Source organism: Poeciliopsis prolifica, unplaced genomic scaffold (genome assembly GCF_027474105.1).
Source record: "Poeciliopsis prolifica strain line A6 unplaced genomic scaffold, Auburn_PproV2 SCAFFOLD233, whole genome shotgun sequence".
NCBI lineage: Eukaryota > Metazoa > Chordata > Actinopteri > Cyprinodontiformes > Poeciliidae > Poeciliopsis > Poeciliopsis prolifica.
This window is the reverse complement of record NW_026562608.1, coordinates 1-19888: the sequence shown is the minus strand read 5'-3', so window position 1 is coordinate 19888 and position 19888 is coordinate 1. Positions and strand designations below refer to the sequence as shown.

The window sequence follows — 19888 nt, the reverse complement described above, 5'->3', positions numbered from 1 at the left end:
ATTCAAAGTCATAATTATGAGATTCACAGTCATAATTTCGACTTTCAAAGTCATATTTATGAGATTCAAAGTCATAATTTCGACTTTCAAAGTCATAATTATGAGATTCAAAGTTATAATTTCGACTTTCAAAGTCATAATTATGAGATTCAAAGTCACAATTATGAGATTAAGAGTCATAATTATGAGATTCAAAGTCATAATTATGAGATTCAAAGTCATAATTTCGACTTTCAAAGTCATAATTATGAGATACCGGAGCAGTTGGAGACAATTCTCCGTAGAATAACAGAGTGCTCCAACTCCCAGTTAAATATGACCTTAAATCCAAGGTCCAACCTTTGCTACTGCGTTAAGAGTCAGTAAAAGGTAGGCTCACCTTTTTTGATTTTGTTTAGATTCCTTCGTTTTGAATGCTTTTTGATCGTGTGGTGTTATGTACATAGTTCGTTGTTTTAGCAACATGAGCTAGCTGCAGGTTAACCGTCAAAGCGTGCTAACCTTGTTATAGCATATTTAACAGGGTTTTTTTTAAAGTAGTCCGTTAATTAGATTGTTTTTATGTCAGAGTGCGATAAGAAGTTTGTACTCCAAAAATTCAATAAGTTAATATGTATAATTATTTTGTGGCATTAATCCAAGCAATAGCTAGTAGGTTAAAACAAGCTCCACAGCTTGTTGTATGTACGTTTTGTTATGTGTAACAGCTTCCCCTTATGCCCGTCCCGTCATACACACAAAGGAGGCCATTTGGTTGAATTTTCTGTAATAAATGGTCAACACAAATTAGCACAGTGAGCTCCACTACTGGTCCACCAGCTCTCCGCATACACAGTAGAGCGCTGAACAGACTGCGTCTAATTTACGGTTTAGCTTTCTATTTATAGGCAACCAGTAGGGGGCGCCAAAAACCATTCATCACATAGTAATTACAAAACATATTTTAGCAAGAATTTCATCTGTATCTATTACCCGTTACATATGCATAATGTGATTCACTATCTTTCCCATTAAATTGTTTTTGTCGATACACAGACAAGAGTAAAATATGGAAATACAATATGCATCAGTTTTCAAACTGTTTTCGTAGCATTTTCATGTACACTTATGCTAATGCTGGACATCTGCAGCTTTACATTGACAATATTTACAAAAGCAATTTAAAATAAGAAAAATTGAAAAACAAGAAACTTAAAAAATATCTAATTATTAATAAAATATCTACTGACCAAGTTGTTGAATATTTTGATTTGGCATCACTTAAATACTATGGCTGGAGACGTTAGAAGGGATGTAAATCTTTAGTTATTTTAGGCCAAAAACATTATTTTGACATTTAATTATTTTCTAGTTCTGTGCTGGATTTATGTGACCTGTCAGCCTGACCCATCACCCTCAGTGGTCAGCAACAGTAGCACTGTTTTACAGAGGATTCACACAATCAAATGTCTGTTTCACGATGCAGCGCAAGAAGTATGAAATTTTTTAAAAATTACATTACCTTGCATTATTGTTTTAAAGAATGTGTAATTTGCATTTTATTGTGTGGAATAAGTGTTAGATACTTATTGGGAAAACCCAGTTAATATTGGGCCATAAATCTTTGTTTCCCATTCCAGAGACCAGATGTTTCCTGTAGTTCTGGACCAGGCTTGCACTGCAGTATGGGTTCTGGTCCACTCCTCCAGAGGAAGCGAAAGCAAAAGTTGAGACTCACTACAGATTCTGAGAAAGTAGGGCAGATTTGAGCCCAAGCACCAAAAGCCTAAGTGGAAACAGTCAATGAACACAAACCATGAAATTAACTTTCAGGTTCTCAGCTCTGTTTATGGGAATCATTATGAGTCAATCCATCAAAGGAACATCCCACTATTTTCTACATGGAGATCTTGAGTATGAAAACATATCAGTGTTAATTTATTGTCCTCTTAGGGCAAATTTCCTTGCAGCAAAGCAGTAAAAAAAATAAAAATTAAGAGACCCCAAAACAGAGTCAACAAAACTACAACAGAACAAATACAGATGGTGAAATGTATTTATGACCATATTAAATATTAGCATATTTTAGAATAATCACAAAATTATCGAGTGTAACACAAAACGGATTTCTCTTTCAAAACCTAGTCTCCAACATCTTCATGCTCTAAAAATGAACTGTCATCAAAAAAACGTCACCAGGAGTTCAGTAACTCTGAAATGTATTCAAACTTTTGTTAAAAAACAAACAAACAGGTTCTTCTATTTTTTATACATGTGCAATATATCTACTTATCCACTTAGTTAAAACTAACAATATTATTATAAAGTTTTTTTTTATTTCAGTAATAATTCACCAAGTAAAACACACTTTGTAGGTTATTTCCACACAGACTGGTGTGCTCCTTCAAGATATTCATATCTTACAAACCAGTGTGTATCTGATAAGCAGTACATATTTCCTAGTATTTTTAAGTCTGCAACCAAACAAGTTGTTCCTATTGTGCACCACAAGGTGGCAGGATAGCAATAGATGGTACTTTATGCTGGGTATCTGCAGGGCTTTTCCAAGGTAACAATTAACAATGTACATCGATCCGAAGCCAAAACAAGTAAGCCGGAGAAAGGTTTTAAGATGTTCTTAATTCAGGACTGTTTGGAAATCCATGAAATGGTGCAAAGAGCCCATATACTATGCAGTGAAGTTTCCCGCTTGGCCTTCTGACATGGACGTCGTTTCTTCTGGAACTGGACTCTATATGAAGCTCTTGAAGCTGTTTTCCTCTGTTGCGCCTCGTTAACCCGCTCTGCCAGGCCCTGTACCTCTGTGGCAAAACTGTCCAGCTTACCGTTGATCTCATGTCCCAGATGGTCAATGTTTTGTTGTAGCTTTCATTATCCCCCGTCTACTCAGTTTGCTTCACCTGAAATCATCATGTTGTTTTTAAAAAATAATTATTCATTTAACCTAATGATAGTCAGTTCTGATTGCAAAAACAATAATATTTTCTAATAACAATGTACTTGCCCTGATTCTCTGCATTTAACATACATACAGTCATATGAAAAAGTTTGGGCACCCCCATTAATCTTTATTATTGTTATTTCTAAATATTTGGGTGTTTGCAACGGCTATCTCAGTTTGATATATCTAATAACCGATGCACACAGTTATATTTCAGTACTGAAATGAGGTTTATTGTACTAATAGAAAATGGGCAATATGCATAAAAACAAAATTTGACAGGTGCAAAAATTTGGGTACCCTTATCATTTAATTGATTTGAATACTCCTAACTACTTTTCACTGACTTACTGAAACACAAAATTGGTTTGGCAACCTCATTAAGCTTTGAACTTCATAGCCAGGTGTATCCAATCATGAGAAAAGGTATTTAAGGTGGCCGATTGCAAGTTGTTCTCCAGTCTGGATCTCCTATGAAGAGTGGCATCATGGGCACATCAAAACAACTCTCAAATGATCTGAAAACAAAGATTGTTCAACACAGTTGTTTAGGGGAAGGATACAAAAAGTTATCTCAGAGATTTAAACTGTCAGTTTCCACTGTGAGGAACATAGTAAGGAAATGGAAGACCACAGGGACAGTACATGTTAAACCCAGAAGTGGCAGGCCAAGAAAAATATCAGAGAGGCAGAGAAGAAGAATGGTGAGAACTATGAAGGACAACCCACAGACCACCTCCAAAGACCTGCAGCATCATCTTGCTGCAGATGGTGTCACAACAATTCAGCGCACTTTGCAGAAACAGAAGCTGTATGGGAGAGTGATGCGACGGAAGTCTTTTCTGCAAGCACGCCACAAACGGAGTCGATTGAGGTATGCAAAAGCACATTTGGACAAGCCAACTTCATTTTGGAATAAGGTCCTGTGGACTGATGAAACAAAGATTGAGTGGTTTGGTCATAAAAAAAGGCGTTATGCATGGCGGCAGAAAAACAGCGTTCCAAGAAAAACACTTCCTACCCACTGTGAAATTTGGTGGAGGTTCCATCATGCTTTGGGGCTGTGTGGCCAATGCTGCTGGGAATATTGTTAAAGTTGAGTTTTGCATGGATTCCACTCAATATCAACAGATTCTTGAGACTAATGTTCAAGAATCAGTTATGAAGTTGAAGCTACGCCGGGGATGGATATTTCAGCAAGACAATGATCCAAAACACCGCTCCGAATCTACTTAGGCATTCATGCAGAGGAACAATTACAATATTCTGGAATGACCATCCCAATCCCCAGACCTGAATATTGTTGAACATCTGTGGGATGATTTGAAGCGGGCTGTCCATGCTCGGCGACCATCAAACTTAACTGAACTGGAATTGTTTTGCAAAGAAGAGTGGTCACAAATACCTTCATCCAGGATCCAGGAACTCATTAGAAGCTACCGGAAGCGACTAGAGGCTGTTATTGTTGCAAAAGGAGGATCTACTAAATATTAATGTTGCTTTTCTGTTGAGGTGCCCATAGTTTTTGCACCTGTCAAATTTTGTGTTTATGTGTACTGCACATTTAGTTTTAGTCCAATAAACCTCATTTCAATATTAAAATGTTACTGTGTCCATAAGTTATTGGTTATATCAAACTGAAATAGTTATTGCAAACATCCAAATATTTAGAGATGAAAATAATTTAGATTAATAGGGGCGCCCAAACTTTTTCATATGACTGTAGAAAGTACATCAGTTGATGAAGAGATTCATTGTGTGCTAATGGTTTCACAGGACAGAAAACATAAAAACTGTGACGTTTCTTTCTCCAGCAGAACTGAATTTAAGGATGTGCTCAGCTTTAAGCCTCAGACATTCAAACTTAAGCTGGATTTCTATGCGCCGTTTTCTACTTTGTATTTGGGAATCCCAAGCTACTCATTCAATAGGAATTTTATTCCAGTAAAATAGTGAAATCGTAAATATAAATGTAACAGAGAAGGAAATGTGACTGTTTTAACTCTTGGCAAGACAACTTAGATTGTTGAAAAGTCTGTTAATCACCCCATAAATGACGACACATTTCTAAACACAACTCATAAAAGGTTCAGTTCACCTATTTTCTACCAAGCAAAGAAACTTATTTCCTATTCACAATGTTAATGTTATGAGGTGCGATGAAGGTGGTGAGGAAAAATGCAGCGGACCCAGGTTGCAATGTCATAAATTATGGTTTTAATGCTGATTGGCACACAAATAACTCTAAAAGTCCAGGTTGCTGGTGGCAACTGGTGAACCTCAAAACAACACACAGACTGGACGGAGGAAAGGACCCGACTAGACGTGACCAGACGGGGACCTGACCAGAAACAAGGGACACAGGTGGGTTTAAATGTGTTTGGCTTTTAAATTGATAAATATTCATTGTTTTGGGGACAGGGAGTCTTTTTTTCTGCTTGCTTCGTTTTGCTTCTTTAGATCAATGCAGAGTTGTATGATTTTTGTTTCACACTGAAAGAAAATGCAGGAATCAATACAATCTAAGCAGCATAAAAATAGAGGCAACACATCCCACAATCTAGCAGCCAAGCAATTGCATAAAATAACCTTTTGGCCTTTCAAATGCTCCTCTCTGGTGATTTTTTGATTGTTTTTAATGTTGCTCCAGTGTAAGGGGAAACTCTATTTATGACATAGTGATATAAATAAATTGGTGTGAATTCAGGACAAATCAATAATTTGATGAACACATCAGGATGGAGGAAGTATGGGTCGTTTGGAAGCTAGCAATTTCCAACTTTTGTAAATATCACCGTCTATGATCCCCAATCAGGTTTGTTACGTTCACAGACAAGTTATCTCCACTCCAACAAGAAGAAGCCACCAAGAAACTGGTAAAAACAACTTGGATAAATAACTGAAGTCACTCTGTTCAGTTCTCCCATCCTTCACTGCCGACGTCCGTCATGGCGCCTCCAATGATGAAGTCAAGCAGTTGCAAAGGGTTAATAGTTTCAATCATGCAGAACTGATCTGACTGTTGCTATAGCAACGATCAGAAGCAAGACATTGTCCAGAACTACAGTGAGCTCATTGTAGCTATGACCTCATCAATGACTTAGATCTATGACATAGTTCTATGTCATAGATCTAAGAACCTCTGAGGCTATAAAAACTTGCATCTCAAAACCTCAGTTTTCAGTTGCAATTCTGTTTAGCCATGTCTTTGGATCTGAAAGCGATTGGAACGACATTTTTCTTTCCTGTGTCTTTTGGGCTTGGTTATTTGGCCAGCACAGCCATCAGGAAAACATTGAATGTTATCCTGCCAAACCTACAATTTGGAATGCCATCTAAGGATGAGGACCTGGATGTCTTTGATTCCTTCCTCTTCAATCCTTCTCCGGCTGGAGAAGAGAGTGACGAGGATAGACTTCCCTACCAGGAAGAGTGGCCGGATGATTTTAACGCTTTTCTCTTCAATCCTTCTCCGGCTGGAGAGGATTGCTCAGAGGATAATCTTCCCTCTGCACAATGGATGGATGATTATGATGTGATAGATGCCTATCTTTTCAGGCCTTCACCACCTGCGACGCAAACTTCTCCGGCTGGAGAAGTTTGCGTCGCTTCAACCAAAGATGAAGCAAAAATCAACAGTGTGGAAGAGACTCCTCAGCTAGGAGTCTCTGAACTAAACAAGGAAAAGCCGGAAGAGCCGACGTCTGCAACAAAAGGACGTAAAAGACATCGGCGTGGAAGAGACTCCTCAGCCAGGAGTCTCTGAACTAAACAAGGAAAAGCCGGAAGAGCCGACGTCTGCAACAAAAGAGGACGTAAAAGACATCGGCGTGGAAGAGACTCCTCAGCCAGGAGTCTCTGAACTAAACAAGGAAAAGCCGGAAGAGCCGACGTCTGCAACAAAAGAGGACGTAAAAGACATCGGCGTGGAAGAGACTCCTCAGCCAGGAGTCTCTGAACTAAACAAAGAAAAGCCGGAAGAGCCGACATCTTCAACAAAGGAGGACGTAAAAGACATCGATGTGGAAGATGGAAACAAAGAGAAGCCTAAAGAGCAGAAAGCTTCTCCTCCATCAAAAAGAGCCCTAGAAGATTGGACTCCAAAAGATTCTTTTAGTTTTCTTCCAAAACAAACTTCCCCGGCTGGGGAAGCTTTGAAGATTAGGAGGTTTTCACCTCTACCTCCCCCACCACCTGTGGAAATTTGGGATGATAAGAAGGCAGTGAAGAGAAGTAAGAAGGCATGTTGTCGATTATCTTGACTGCCTGATTTTAAGTATGTAGCATCTTGTTTTTTCACTTTTCATTTCGATGAAAAGTGAAAAAACTTGCGAAACAGAGGTCTTGGGTTTGAATCCTGGCCTGGGTTCAAACCCAAGACCTCTTGATCTCCATGAGCATGAGTGGGTTCTCTCCGGGTACTCCGGCTTCCTCCCACAGTACAAAAAGATTTTTTAGATAAAAAGTGCGTACATTGGGTTGTGCCTTTGTGATTTCTAGGCTGTTCTCATTCTGTCTAGTTTCTAGTTGAAGTGTCACTTTGTGTCTGATGAATAAAACTTCAATCCAGCTGAGTTTACCAGTTAGTAAATGATTGCAAACACACATCAAATTTGCCATTTTCTCAAAGAAGAATGTCTCAGACAAATTGTTTAATCCCACAAAATCAACATTACTTTGAGTTTGGTGATGAGGAAATGCAAACTGAGGGGATGAAATCCCAATCATCAATTCATTTTTAAAAAGCAAACCTTCCATCTTCCTTGAGCATTACTGCAGACTGTAAGTAAAGCATAGACCAATCGCCACACGTTTTCCACAATCCACCAAATGGTTCATAAATTAGTTAAATTGATTTGCTATGACAGCAAACAGATGCGTCAGTTATTTTTCACACTCACTGATCTTTATCCAAAACACAAAATGAGTCCAGAAATGGGAAATTAGCTGCAATACTCTCAAAGTCTTCTTGTGATATATAGCCATCGTGGTCATAGTCATAATTTCTGAAAACGTAGCTCTGATAGTCGGTGAACTGCAGACGAATGAGAATTATAGCCAAGACTCATTTGTATGAATCATTTTCATAGAGGCTATGCAATGTAGTTTAGCTCTATTTGGATTTTAATGTTACAATCAGTTAAATGAAAGACACAACCAGCTGCTTACTGTAAAATTTTATGCAGAAAGGTTAAAAAAAATAAAAAAACTGGATTCAGCTGAAAATTTAGGAAGCAAAAAACATATGGGTAAAAAAAAGTAATTTATATGGAAGCCCATTTCCGCCAAGGAAAAATAAGACCAACAGGAAGTCATAATTTCGACTTTCAAAGTCATAATTATGAGATTCAAAGTCATAATTATGAGATTTGAAGTCATAATTATGAGATTCAGAGTCATAATTATAAGATTCAAAGTTATAATTTCGACTTTCAAAGTCATAATTATGAGATTCAAAGTCATAATTATGAGATTTGAAGTCATAATTATGAGATTCAAAGTCATAATTATAAGATTCAGAGTCATAATTATGAGATTCAAAGTCATAATTATGAGATTCAAAGTCATAATCATGAGATTCAGAGTCATAATTATAAGATTCAAAGTTATAATTTCGACTTTCAAAGTCATAATTATGAGATTCAAAGTCATAATTATGAGATTTGAAGTCATAATTATGAGATTCAAAGTCATAATTATAAGATTCAGAGTCATAATTATGAGATTCAAAGTCATAATTATGAGATTCAAAGTCATAATCATGAGATTCAGAGTCATAATTATGAGATCCAGAGTCATAATTATGAGATTCAAAGTCATAATTATGAGATTCAGTCATAATTATGAGATTCAGAGTCATAATTATGAGATTCAAAGTCATAATTATGAGATTCAGTCATAATTATGAGATTCAAAGTCAGAATTATGAGATTCAAAGTCATAATTTTGACTTTCAAAGTCAATTATGAAATTCAAAGTCATAATCATGAGATTCAGTCATAATTATGAGATTCAGAGTCATAATTATGAGATTCAGAGTCATAATTATGAGATTCAAAGTCATAATCATGAGATTCAAAGTCATAATTATGAGATTCAGAGTCATAATTATGAGATTCAAAGTCATAATTATGAGATTCAAAGTCTTAATTATGAGATTCAGTCATAATTATGAGATTAAGAGTCATAATTATGAGATTCAAAGTCATAATTTCGACTTTCAAAGTCATAATTATGAGATTCAAAGTCATAATTATGAGATTCAGAGTCATAATTATGAGATTCAGAGTCATAATTATGAGATTCAAAGTCTTAATTATGAGATTCAGTCATAATTATGAGATTAAGAGTCATAATTATGAGATTCAAAGTCATAATTTCGACTTTCAAAGTCATAATTATGAGATTCAAAGTCATAATTATGAGATTCAGAGTCATAATTATGAGATTCAGAGTCATAATTATGAGATTCAAAGTCTTAATTATGAGATTCAGTCATAATTATGAGATTAAGAGTCATAATTATGAGATTCAAAGTCATAATTTCGACGTTCAAAGTCATAATTATAAGATTCAAAGTCATAATTATGAGATTCAAAGTCATAATTATGAGATTAAGAGTCATAATTATGAGATTCGAAGTCATAATTATGAGATTCAAAGTCATAATTTCAACTTTCAAAGTCATAATTATTAGATTCAAAGTCATAATTATGAGATTCAAAGTCATAATTTCGACTTTCAAAGTCATAATTATGAGATTCAAAGTCACAATTTTGACTTTCAAAGTCAATTATGAAATTCAAAGTCATAATCATGAGATTCAGTCATAATTATGAGATTCAGAGTCATAATTATGAGATTCAGAGTCATAATTATGACATTCAAAGTCATAATTATGAGATTCAAAGTCATAATCATGAGATTCAAAGTCATAATTATGAGATTAAGAGTCAAAATTATGAGATTCGAAGTCATAATTATGAGATTCAAAGTCATAATTTCGACTTTCAAAGTCATAATTATTAGATTCAAAGTCATAATTATGAGATTCAAAGTCATAATTATGACTTTGAATCTCATAATTTTGAGATTCAGTCATAATTATGAGATTAAGAGTCATAATTATGAGATTCAAAGTCATAATTATGACATTCAAAGTCATAATATCAACTTTCAAAGTCATAATTTTGAGATTTAAAGTCATAATTATGAGATTCAAAGTCATAATTTCGACTTTCAAAGTCATAATTTTGAGATTCAAAGTCATAATTATGAGATTCAAAGTCATAATTTCGACTTTCTAAGTCATAATTTTGAGATTCAAAGTCATAATTATGAGATTCAAAGTCATAATTTCGACTTTCTAAGTCATAATTTTGAGATTCAAAGTCATAATTATGAGATTCAAAGTCATAATATCAACTTTCAAAGTCATAATTTTGAGATTTAAAGTCATAATTATGAGATTCAAAGTCATAATTTCGACTTTCAAAGTCATAATTATGAGATACCGGAGCAGTTGGATACAATTCTCCTTAGAATAACAGCGTGCTCCAACTCCCAGTTAAATATGATCTTAAATCCAAGGTCCAACCTTTGCTACTGCGTTAAGAGTCAGTAAAAGGTAGGTTCGCCTTTTTGATTTTGTTTAGATTCCTTCGTTTTGAATGCTTTTTGATCGTGTCGTGTTATGTACATCGTTCGTTGTTTTAGCAACATGAGCTAGCTGCACGTTAACCGTCAAAGCGTGCTAACCTTGTTATAGCATATTTAACAGGGTTTTTTAAAAGTAGTCCGTTAATTAGATTGTTTTTATGTCAGAATGCGATAAGAAGTTTGTACTCCAAAAATTCAATAAGTTAATATGTATAATTATTTTGTGGCAGTTGGTTGAATTTTCTGTAATAAATGGTCAACACAAATTAGCACAGTGAGCTCCACTACTGGTTCACCAGCTCTCCGCATACACAGTAGAGCGCTGAACAGACTGCGTCTAATTTACGGTTTAGCTTTCTATTTATAGGCAACCAGTAGGGGGCGCCAAAAACCATTCATCACATAGTAATTACAAAACATATTTTAGCAAGAATTTCATCTGTATCTATTACCCGTTACATATGCATAATGTGATTCACTATCTTTCCCATTAAATTGTTTTTGTCGATACACAGACAAGAGTAAAATATGGAAGTACAATATGAATCAGTTTTCAAACTGTTTTCGTAGCATTTTCATGTACACTTATGCTAATGCTGGACATCTGCAGCTTTACATTGACAATATTTACAAAAGCAATTTAAAATAAGAAAAATTGAAAACAAGAAACTTTAAAAATCCCCCAAAATGGGCAGGCCCTGTTGAAAATTTTGACTCCTCAACTTTACTCAACTTTCAGGATACCTACAAGAGACAGAGGAGTTTCCTTTCACCTGAACCTAAACCTAAACAGAGGTAAGTTGCAACTCTTGTGAAAATCCAATTTATTATATTATCTGTTTAAATGAAAATAATTGAGATCAAAACTAATATCATTCTGATGATGTTCATGCACTTGACTCTTTTATAAAGATGGGAATTTCATTTTAAGAATTGTTCAACCATTGAAATATTTTAGGGGAAAAATTTAATCAGAACTTTCAGACCTAAGCTCTACACTTTACCATTTAGAGCTAAGAGCAACAATACAACCAACTTGCACGTGCACCTAAAGCACAACCATCCAGCAAAGTTTTTAAGGCTGGGGACTGTTGGAATAAGAATTTTAAAGTAGCACAATAGTACATAAGTTAAACTCAGATACAGATCCAAACTGGGACAGCTGGTGACTCTCTGAACGCAGAGGAGTAGACAGAAAACAGGCCTAGACGCCTTGGATCTCTTTAGATAGGGAGCCTGTCTGCCAGGCAATTAACAAATTCCTGAGCATGGTTCAAAAGTTCACTAGGATCTTAAAACTTTTAAAAATAATTTATCTATATTAGAATTAACTATTTCTTTAAGCATGTTTTTAATTATGGTATTAGATCCAAACTTATAGTCATTATTTAGCATTACATTTTGTGCAAGCTTGGTTAAAATACAAACTACTTTCTTGTGGAAACATTTTGAGGCAGAGATAACACTGCAGCTGCAATCATATATCAAACTGGACAGCGGCTGGTACGAGAAGGGTTTTCCGTATATCTGCTTTGGGGCTCTTTAGCAGGAGGTAATAAAATTAACATTAAGACAGCCCACACAAAGGAAAAGAACACACCTCCTAATGCATATATTTAAATGAGGAGAATACGCATTCTATAAAAAATGGTTTGTTTCACAGCAGAAGTTGGAATCTCTTTGTGCTGAGTGAGAGTTTCCGGAGGATGCATCTTCTGTTTTGTCTTTTTTACTCAGTTCTTTGTCTCGGTTTTGTCATGTCTTAGACTTTTGGATAATCTAGGGTGAGATGCTTGTTGTAACATTCTGAACTGCATTGAATTTCTCTGGATAAAACTCTGAATATCTGAAGTCTGACGTCGTATGATTGCTCTTTTCTCTCTGCACACTTACACAGACACAGGAATTCGGGACAAAGAATTAATTAACGAGCTAAATCAAGTTATTCCTCTTTTTAATTCTTACAGGACAAAAAAATACAACCGGTGGCCCGTGTCCGTCTTTAAGTTCACGACAGTCCACCGTCTTTGAAGCAATTAATCGAGAAATAGCGTACAAAAGGACGGCGCAAAGTGGAACGAGCTCACAGACAGCATAGTTCGATTAATTGCTAAAGAGATGCTCCCATTTAATATAGTTGAAAAGCCAACATTTCGAAAAATGTTGCAAACATTTGATAGACATTACGAAATCCCCAGAAAAACATACATATCACAAACGGCAATTCCACAACTGTACAACAGTATTAAAGACGACGTACTGAAGGAGATAAAAGACATTTCATTTTACTCTGCTACGTCAGATATGTGGTCAAGTTCAAATATGACCCCTTATATGAGCTTGACCATTCACTATATAGCTGCTGACTGGACCCTGCACTCTAAATGTTTAGACACCAGATATGTCCCAGATAACCATACTGTTGACATCCTGGAAGAAAACCTGAAATCTGCTTTAGCAGACTGGGGACTGGATGAAGACAAACTGGTCTGCATTACAACAGACAATGGTGCTAAACATTGTCACTGCAATAAGAAATCTTGGCTGGCCATGGCTCAACTGCTTGGCCACAACCTCCACCTTGCTGTTTCCCATGGTCTAGACAGTGACAAAGAACGGACAGAACGTGCCATAGGACTCTGTAAAAGCTTGGTCAACACTTTCAACCTGAGCTTCCTTAAAAAGAGAGACCTGAGGAAGGCACAGAATGAAGCTAATCTCCCTCAGCACAATCTCATTCTGGTGAGTGGTTTTTTAAGTCATTTATTTATTCATTTGTAACTCAAAATATTCAGAGCCATGTTTATTTCTTTGTAGCATGTAGACCTGTAGAATCTAATTAAGACAGTTGTCTGGCAATAATTTTACATACAGCAACACAAATTATTAAGGAGAATTGGTAGCATTTCTTTAAAGAAGTTGAAATTCATTAACTAATAAAAAATAGTTCTCATATAGTAATAATATTTTTTGCTAGAGCCATTTTGGTGTTATTTCTACTTTGTCATCATAAGGGGAATAATATTTTACTTGTCACTGGTGAAGTTTGGCCCTAAATGAGTGACATAATAATTATATGTATTTTTCTACTAAAAACATTTTCAATATTCCACAGGATGTTGTCACACGATGGGGCACTAAACAGAAGATGATGGAGAGGGTGTTGGAGCATCTCCCAGCCATTAGACGAGTCCTGGTTCAAGACAGAAAGCACTGCCTTCTCAACCCAACCTGGCAGGATGTTTCGGTGTTAGAGTCCATCAACGCAGCTATTAAACCACTGGCTGACTTTACAGATGTCCTTTCAGGAGAAAGATACGTCACAGTGTCCTCTGTTAAGCCTGTGCTAGAACTGATTAAAGGCGACCTTCTCTCTCCAGGCCCTGATGACAGCACACTGACTGCCAGTATTAAAAAAAACATATCCACGATACTGACTGGAAAATACACCTCACCTGCCATCCAAAACCTCCTGACAAAGGCCACCATCTTGGATCCAAGGTACCGTGGCAGCATGGAACAGGCAGGGTCATTGGTTGACATCAAACATCAGCTGGTGCAAGAGCTACTGGACTTAAAAGGACCAGAAGTAAGTGAAAAAGGTGTAAGTGGTGAGGGTTCCAGCCAAGCTGCTGGAGGAAACAAAGATGAATCTACAGCTGCCCCACCCACCAAAAGAAGAGGCTAAGTGACCTTCTTCAAAACAGAAGAGCTCAACTCACAGTTCAGACACAGGCTATGTACTCAAAAAGAGAGCAGGCTGATGCAGAACTGACAAAGTTCCTTCAAGAAGATGCTATTGATGCCTCTTGTGATCCTTGATGTGGTGGTGTGACAATCAAAGAAGATATCCTTTGATGGCAAACTTGGCTAAGAAATACATGTGTATTTTGCAACAAGCACCAGTTCAGAGAAAATGTTTAGCACAGCTGGAAACATTGCTACTCCTGAGAGATCCTGCCTTAAGCCACACAAACTCAACATGTTAGTATTTCTTGCTCGGAATCTGTCTGACTAAAGTAGCTACAGATCTACTTAAAGATTGTTCAGGCATCGGTCTTATTTAAGAATGTGCTTTTGTTACTTTGCACTTTTTGTTTATAAAATGGCAGTTTTGCCCATCTTTATTTAAATCTAATAATACACAGACTTCATAATCTGTACTCTTTTGTAGTTTTTATTTCCACTGTGGTTTATCTTCTCTTTAGTTTATTCAAGTGCTTTTTTTGTTAACAGAGACTGAAAGTCCATTTTATTTCTATTTATGGTTTTATTTTGTTAACCATTTCCAGTGTTAAGTGTTCTTTTGAAAATAAAGTATTTATCTTGGCAGGGAGTCACATGCATTATTACATCATTTCCATTAAATCACTGTAAAAAAGTCTTCAAACAATATTGTTCATCGCAATAATTTCGAGACAATATATCGCCCAGCAAAATTTGTTATCGTGACAGGCCTATTCTCAACCTCTTCAGGCTGGCTCATCTAGGTTGATGGCACCATTTAACTCACTGGTGAACTAGCAACAAGCTGTTGAGTAACTTTAATGTTTCACCACTGTGCCTCATAAATTTTATAAAAAACATTATGGTGTGAAAGCGGTGGATAAAATGGGAAAGGTCACATCACCAGTTTGGCAGTATTTCAGATATAAAATACAAATAAAATATGCTTGTATCGTGAAATGTTTTTCAGTAATATCATTCAGCCCTATTCTCATGTTCATAATAATTTTTTTGCAATGTTATGTTTTATTAGACATTATTCATTAGTTATTGTGTGTAATAGTCACAGGATGGATGAGATATGACTTTTTAAAGTCACAGGATGTTTCAGAGGAAGTCATACAACGACTGCAAAAGGATAAGGTAGCTAGATTGCTCAGGAAATCAGTACATTTAGAAGTTATCATACAACACTGTTATAGAGACATGAAGACAGATCAGTTTTATCATGTGACTGTTTTTACTGGGTTTTCGCCCCCATTTTTATAGGTTAAACAACTGTTTTAACTTTTGTTTTCTAGATTGACTCCAGTGTCCTTCTGCTCATGACAGATGAGCAGCTTAAGGAGTATCTCCCATCTTATGGTGACCGACTGGCACTTCTCGGATGTTGCAGACGAAGGGAAAATGATCCTGCTGGCCGGAAATCAAAACTTTTTGACCGATTGAGAGCCAAGATTTCAAGGAACAAAGGCAACGATCAAAAGCAGATCTCAGAAAATGTTAGCATCAGAAATGCTTTAAAAAAAAACTGTTCGAAAAGTTGAGATAGAATTCAACTAGTGTGAATTCACACAGAATTCACACTATATGAAGACAAAAACAGATGTGATGATGAAGCTGCTTCTGCTCCTCTTTGGAGCTTCAACAAGACATGAACATGAGTGTTGTTTTCTATCAGGATTTCCAAGAAACAGAAGCATGGACTTAAACCAGAAGCAGAACCCAGCTGTATGTCCTTAAAGAGCGACAAATCAAAGGACGCAATCATTTTCTTTAAATCTCCTGGAGATTCACCTTCAGAGAGGTGAGCTATATCCAACTTCTCTCACTGTGTGAACTGTCAGGCTGAACTGTTTTTATTCCAACGTGTGTTTAATGTGAGCTCAGCTCTTTCCCCCATATTTTCTGTTCATATGTGGAGTGGTGTGTGTTGGATGTTCTCCAGAACCACAGTAGTGAAAGCTGATGGAATGGAAGCTGTTGGGTCTCCTTGATGCTGCTACACCATGTCCAACAGTTCCGGTCAGATAGTTTTGGTCCTCGTTGATCAGTGCCAAATGTTAATACTTCTTTTAAAGTTAAATACTTATTCTGGTCTGCTGCTCACTGATCAGTCCTCTTTTACAAATTACTAAGGTAACTGGGTTGCCTCAAATATTTATAGTCTGAATTCAGGTCCATTCAGTTTTTTTATATACCACTAATTCACAACCAATGTAATCTAAAGGTATTTCATGAGAAAATCCAGACATGGATACATTCCAATCAATCCTAGTTTTCAAACAATACGCTCTGTTAATTATTCAAAAGAGATAAAAAAAAAATTCTATCCAATGAAATCCAGCAGATTGCGTCGTGTATTTGACCTGCAGTATTCACTCCTCCTTGACATGCACATAGTAAAACACGGCTTGCATTGTGTCGTTAACTTTACAGTAATTCCTTACATTGAGTAAAACACATAGCAACAGTGGAAAGGAAAAACCCTTAATCAGGAAGAAATCTCCAAACAGAATCTGACTCTGTACAGTTTAACATAAAATCAATGGACCTTTTTTGTTTCGTAACTTTTTTGTCATTGTATTTGAAAATCTTTCTCAGTTATGCAATGTTTCAATTCTTGTCAGCTGTAAATGGAACAATCACATGTATCCTAATTTGTCTCCAAATCTAATCAATTCAATCAATTAAAGCCTTTTTATTGATATTACTTTGCAATAACTCCACCCCCTACCACTGACTGTCTGCAGGTGTGACTGGGAAAAGTGTGCAGAGAAATGTGAGCTTTTGTCTATACCAATATCTCTGTTTGGCTTATCTAGTAAGAAATATATTTATGTTTTTTTTACAAGTTTCTAGCTTTTGTCACATTTTACAATAAGGTTGGGAGCATGTGTCTTGTGATCATTTGTCAGGGAGTCAACTGTGAAACCACAACTTTAGTGGAATTGAGCCATTCCTAAATACATACTGAGGAATTGTTTCTAAACTGATTAGGAAATTACTTGTGATTATCATGGAGGAGCTGGTTATATATGTCCATAAAATATAAACCCTTGTATTGATGTTCATTTCATCAGTGAATACATAAAATTCACTGATTTTAGGTTTTGGTCCTCATTGATTAGTGGCAAATTATTTATTCAGCCCTGGACTGGGCTGAATAAATAAAATTATTTATTTGATGAAATGAACATAAATACAATAAATAAATATAATTCTGAAAAAAATAATAGTAATAGCTGTTGATGTGTGTAAAGCATTATAAGCAAGTAAAATTGTAAACAAAAAAAAAGACTCTCAATAACCCAGACTCCATTGTTCAATCAACAGAATCAGCTTGTTTGTCAATATTACATCATTACCTTGCGAACTGACCGTGTGTAAGAGAGAGAAAATTATAAATATGCAATGTTCATAAAGCAGGACTGAGCACTCAAGATGACCCAGAATGCTCAGAGAGCCAGAGAGATGAGGAGGAGGTGGAAGGTGAGGATGACGAGCAGAGGAAGAGCAGCAGAGAGGCAGTGATAGAGATCATACTGAACTTCCTGAGGAAGTTCAGTATGTATATATGAACATACTGTATATATGTATATACAGTATGTATATATGTATATACAGTATGTATATATGAACATACTGAACTTCCTGAGGAAGTTCAGTATGTTCATATATATATATATATATATATATATATATATATATATATATATATATATATATATATATATATATATGAAGCAGGAGCAGCTGGCTGACCGTCTGCAAAGAAGCAAGAGGGTTTCTGCAAAGGGTGGACCTGATGGAAAAATCATTCTAAACTAAAATATATTGAAATTATTTATTCTTCATTCAGTAACAAGTCCTGCACCTTGTCAACGAGAACTTAAATCTAGTCTGCAGAAGAAGTTCCAGTGTGTGTTTGAGGGGATTGCTAAAGCAGGAAGTCCAAGCCTTCTGAACCAGATCTACACACAGCTCTACATCACAGAGGGAGGGACTGGAGAGGTCAATGATGAACATGAGGTCAGACAGATTGAAACAGCATCCAGGAAAACACACAAACCAGAAACAACAATCAAACAAGAAGACATCTTTAATGGAAGAGATCAACCAATCAGAACAGTGATGACAAAGGGAGTGGCCGGCATTGGGAAAACAGTCTTAACACAGAAGTTCACTCTGGCCTGGGCTGAAGATAAAGCCCACCAGAACATCCAGTTCATATTTCCATTCACTTTCAGAGAACTGAATGTGCTGAGAGAGAAAAAATTCAGCTTGGTGGAACTTGTTCATCACTTCTTTACTGAAACCAAAGAAATCTGCAGCTTTGAAAACTTCCAGGTTCTGTTCATCTTTGATGGTCTGGATGAGAGTCGACTTCCTCTGGATTTCCTCAACAAGAAACTTCACAGTCCGCCTTAGGAAGAAGCACTTCTTGGGTGCGAATTTAAGATTGTGCTCTTTGAGATGGGAGAAAACCATTTGTAAGCGATGGAATTCAGTTTCCTCTGTAGGTGCAAATACCATCAGATCATCAAGGTAGCACAATAGGCTTGTGAAGTTCTCATCCCCAAATATTGACATCATCATCCTCATGAATGTAGCCGGACTATTGCACAGGCCTTAAGGGAGGCGGTTGTATTCATGTAATCCAAAAGGAGACGAGAATGCTGTATATTTTTTTGTCATCAGGGTGCAGAGGGACATTATAAAAGCCTGATGTCAGGTCCATTGTTGAGAAGAATGCATTACCACCAAGGGCAGCCAAAGCATCAGCTTGATGCGGTAGTGGGTAAGCATCTTCACAGTTTCTCGCATTGAGCCATCTGAAGTCAGTGCAGACTCTGAGGTCACCATTTGGTTTCCATACCAGAACAAGTGCAGATGCATACTCGCTGTTTGACTTCTGGATAATGCCTCTCTCTTCCATCTCATTCAGAGTCGTTCTCAGTTTCTCATATTGGCTTGGTGGTATGCATCTGTAGGGTAAACAAAACGGCTTGTCATGAACAAGATGGATGTGGTGAACGAACCTCTTAGCTTCTCCACAATCCATCTTGTGATGGGAGAAGATTGACTCATGCTGCACAATGAGGTCAAGGACCTTGTCTTTCCACTGCAGTGGCACTTCATATGATTTCAGGTCAATGTCTTGCAGACCCAGAACTTTCAGTGTATGCATCATGTCCTCCTCTGACCTTGGCTGCACAACTGTACTCTGTATACATTGCACATTACACTCAATTTTGTCAGCTTTTGGTAGGTCTTCAACTGCAATACATGGAGACACATCTGCTAATTTCGCATTTCTCTTCAGTACTACAACCCTGTCTGTAGGATTGATGACCCTAACAGGTACCCATCGATCTCCCCAAAGAGGAGTGACAACTCTGCCAACAAGGATGTGTTTTGGTCCAGCTTTAGATTGTGATGGCTCTACAATCACATTACACACATACAATCAATTCTGCCTGCTGACATCACCGCCGACTCAGGTAACTTGCTCCAGACAAGGTGCTCACTCTGTGGTTTTAGGGTCACACAACTCTTTTC

At 36.6% G+C, this 19888-nt stretch overlaps 1 protein-coding gene and 1 long non-coding RNA gene across 2 annotated transcripts; both read left to right on the top strand.

Annotated features, from left to right (window-relative positions):
* The first annotated feature begins 275 nt into the window (after nucleotides 1-275).
* Nucleotides 276-1943, top strand: LOC129357247 (uncharacterized). Its single transcript, XR_008605494.1, has 3 exons — nucleotides 276-369; nucleotides 1352-1473; nucleotides 1620-1943. It is a non-coding gene; the product is annotated as an uncharacterized LOC129357247 (long non-coding RNA).
* A 14392-nt stretch (nucleotides 1944-16335) lies between these two features.
* On the top strand, nucleotides 16336-18757 carry LOC129357248 (protein NLRC3-like). Its single transcript, XM_055026617.1, has 3 exons — nucleotides 16336-16351; nucleotides 17756-17893; nucleotides 18189-18757. Exons 1-3 carry the CDS (start codon nucleotides 16336-16338, stop codon nucleotides 18755-18757), a joined length of 723 nt encoding a protein of 240 aa, XP_054882592.1.
* The last annotated feature ends 1131 nt before the right edge of the window (nucleotides 18758-19888 follow it).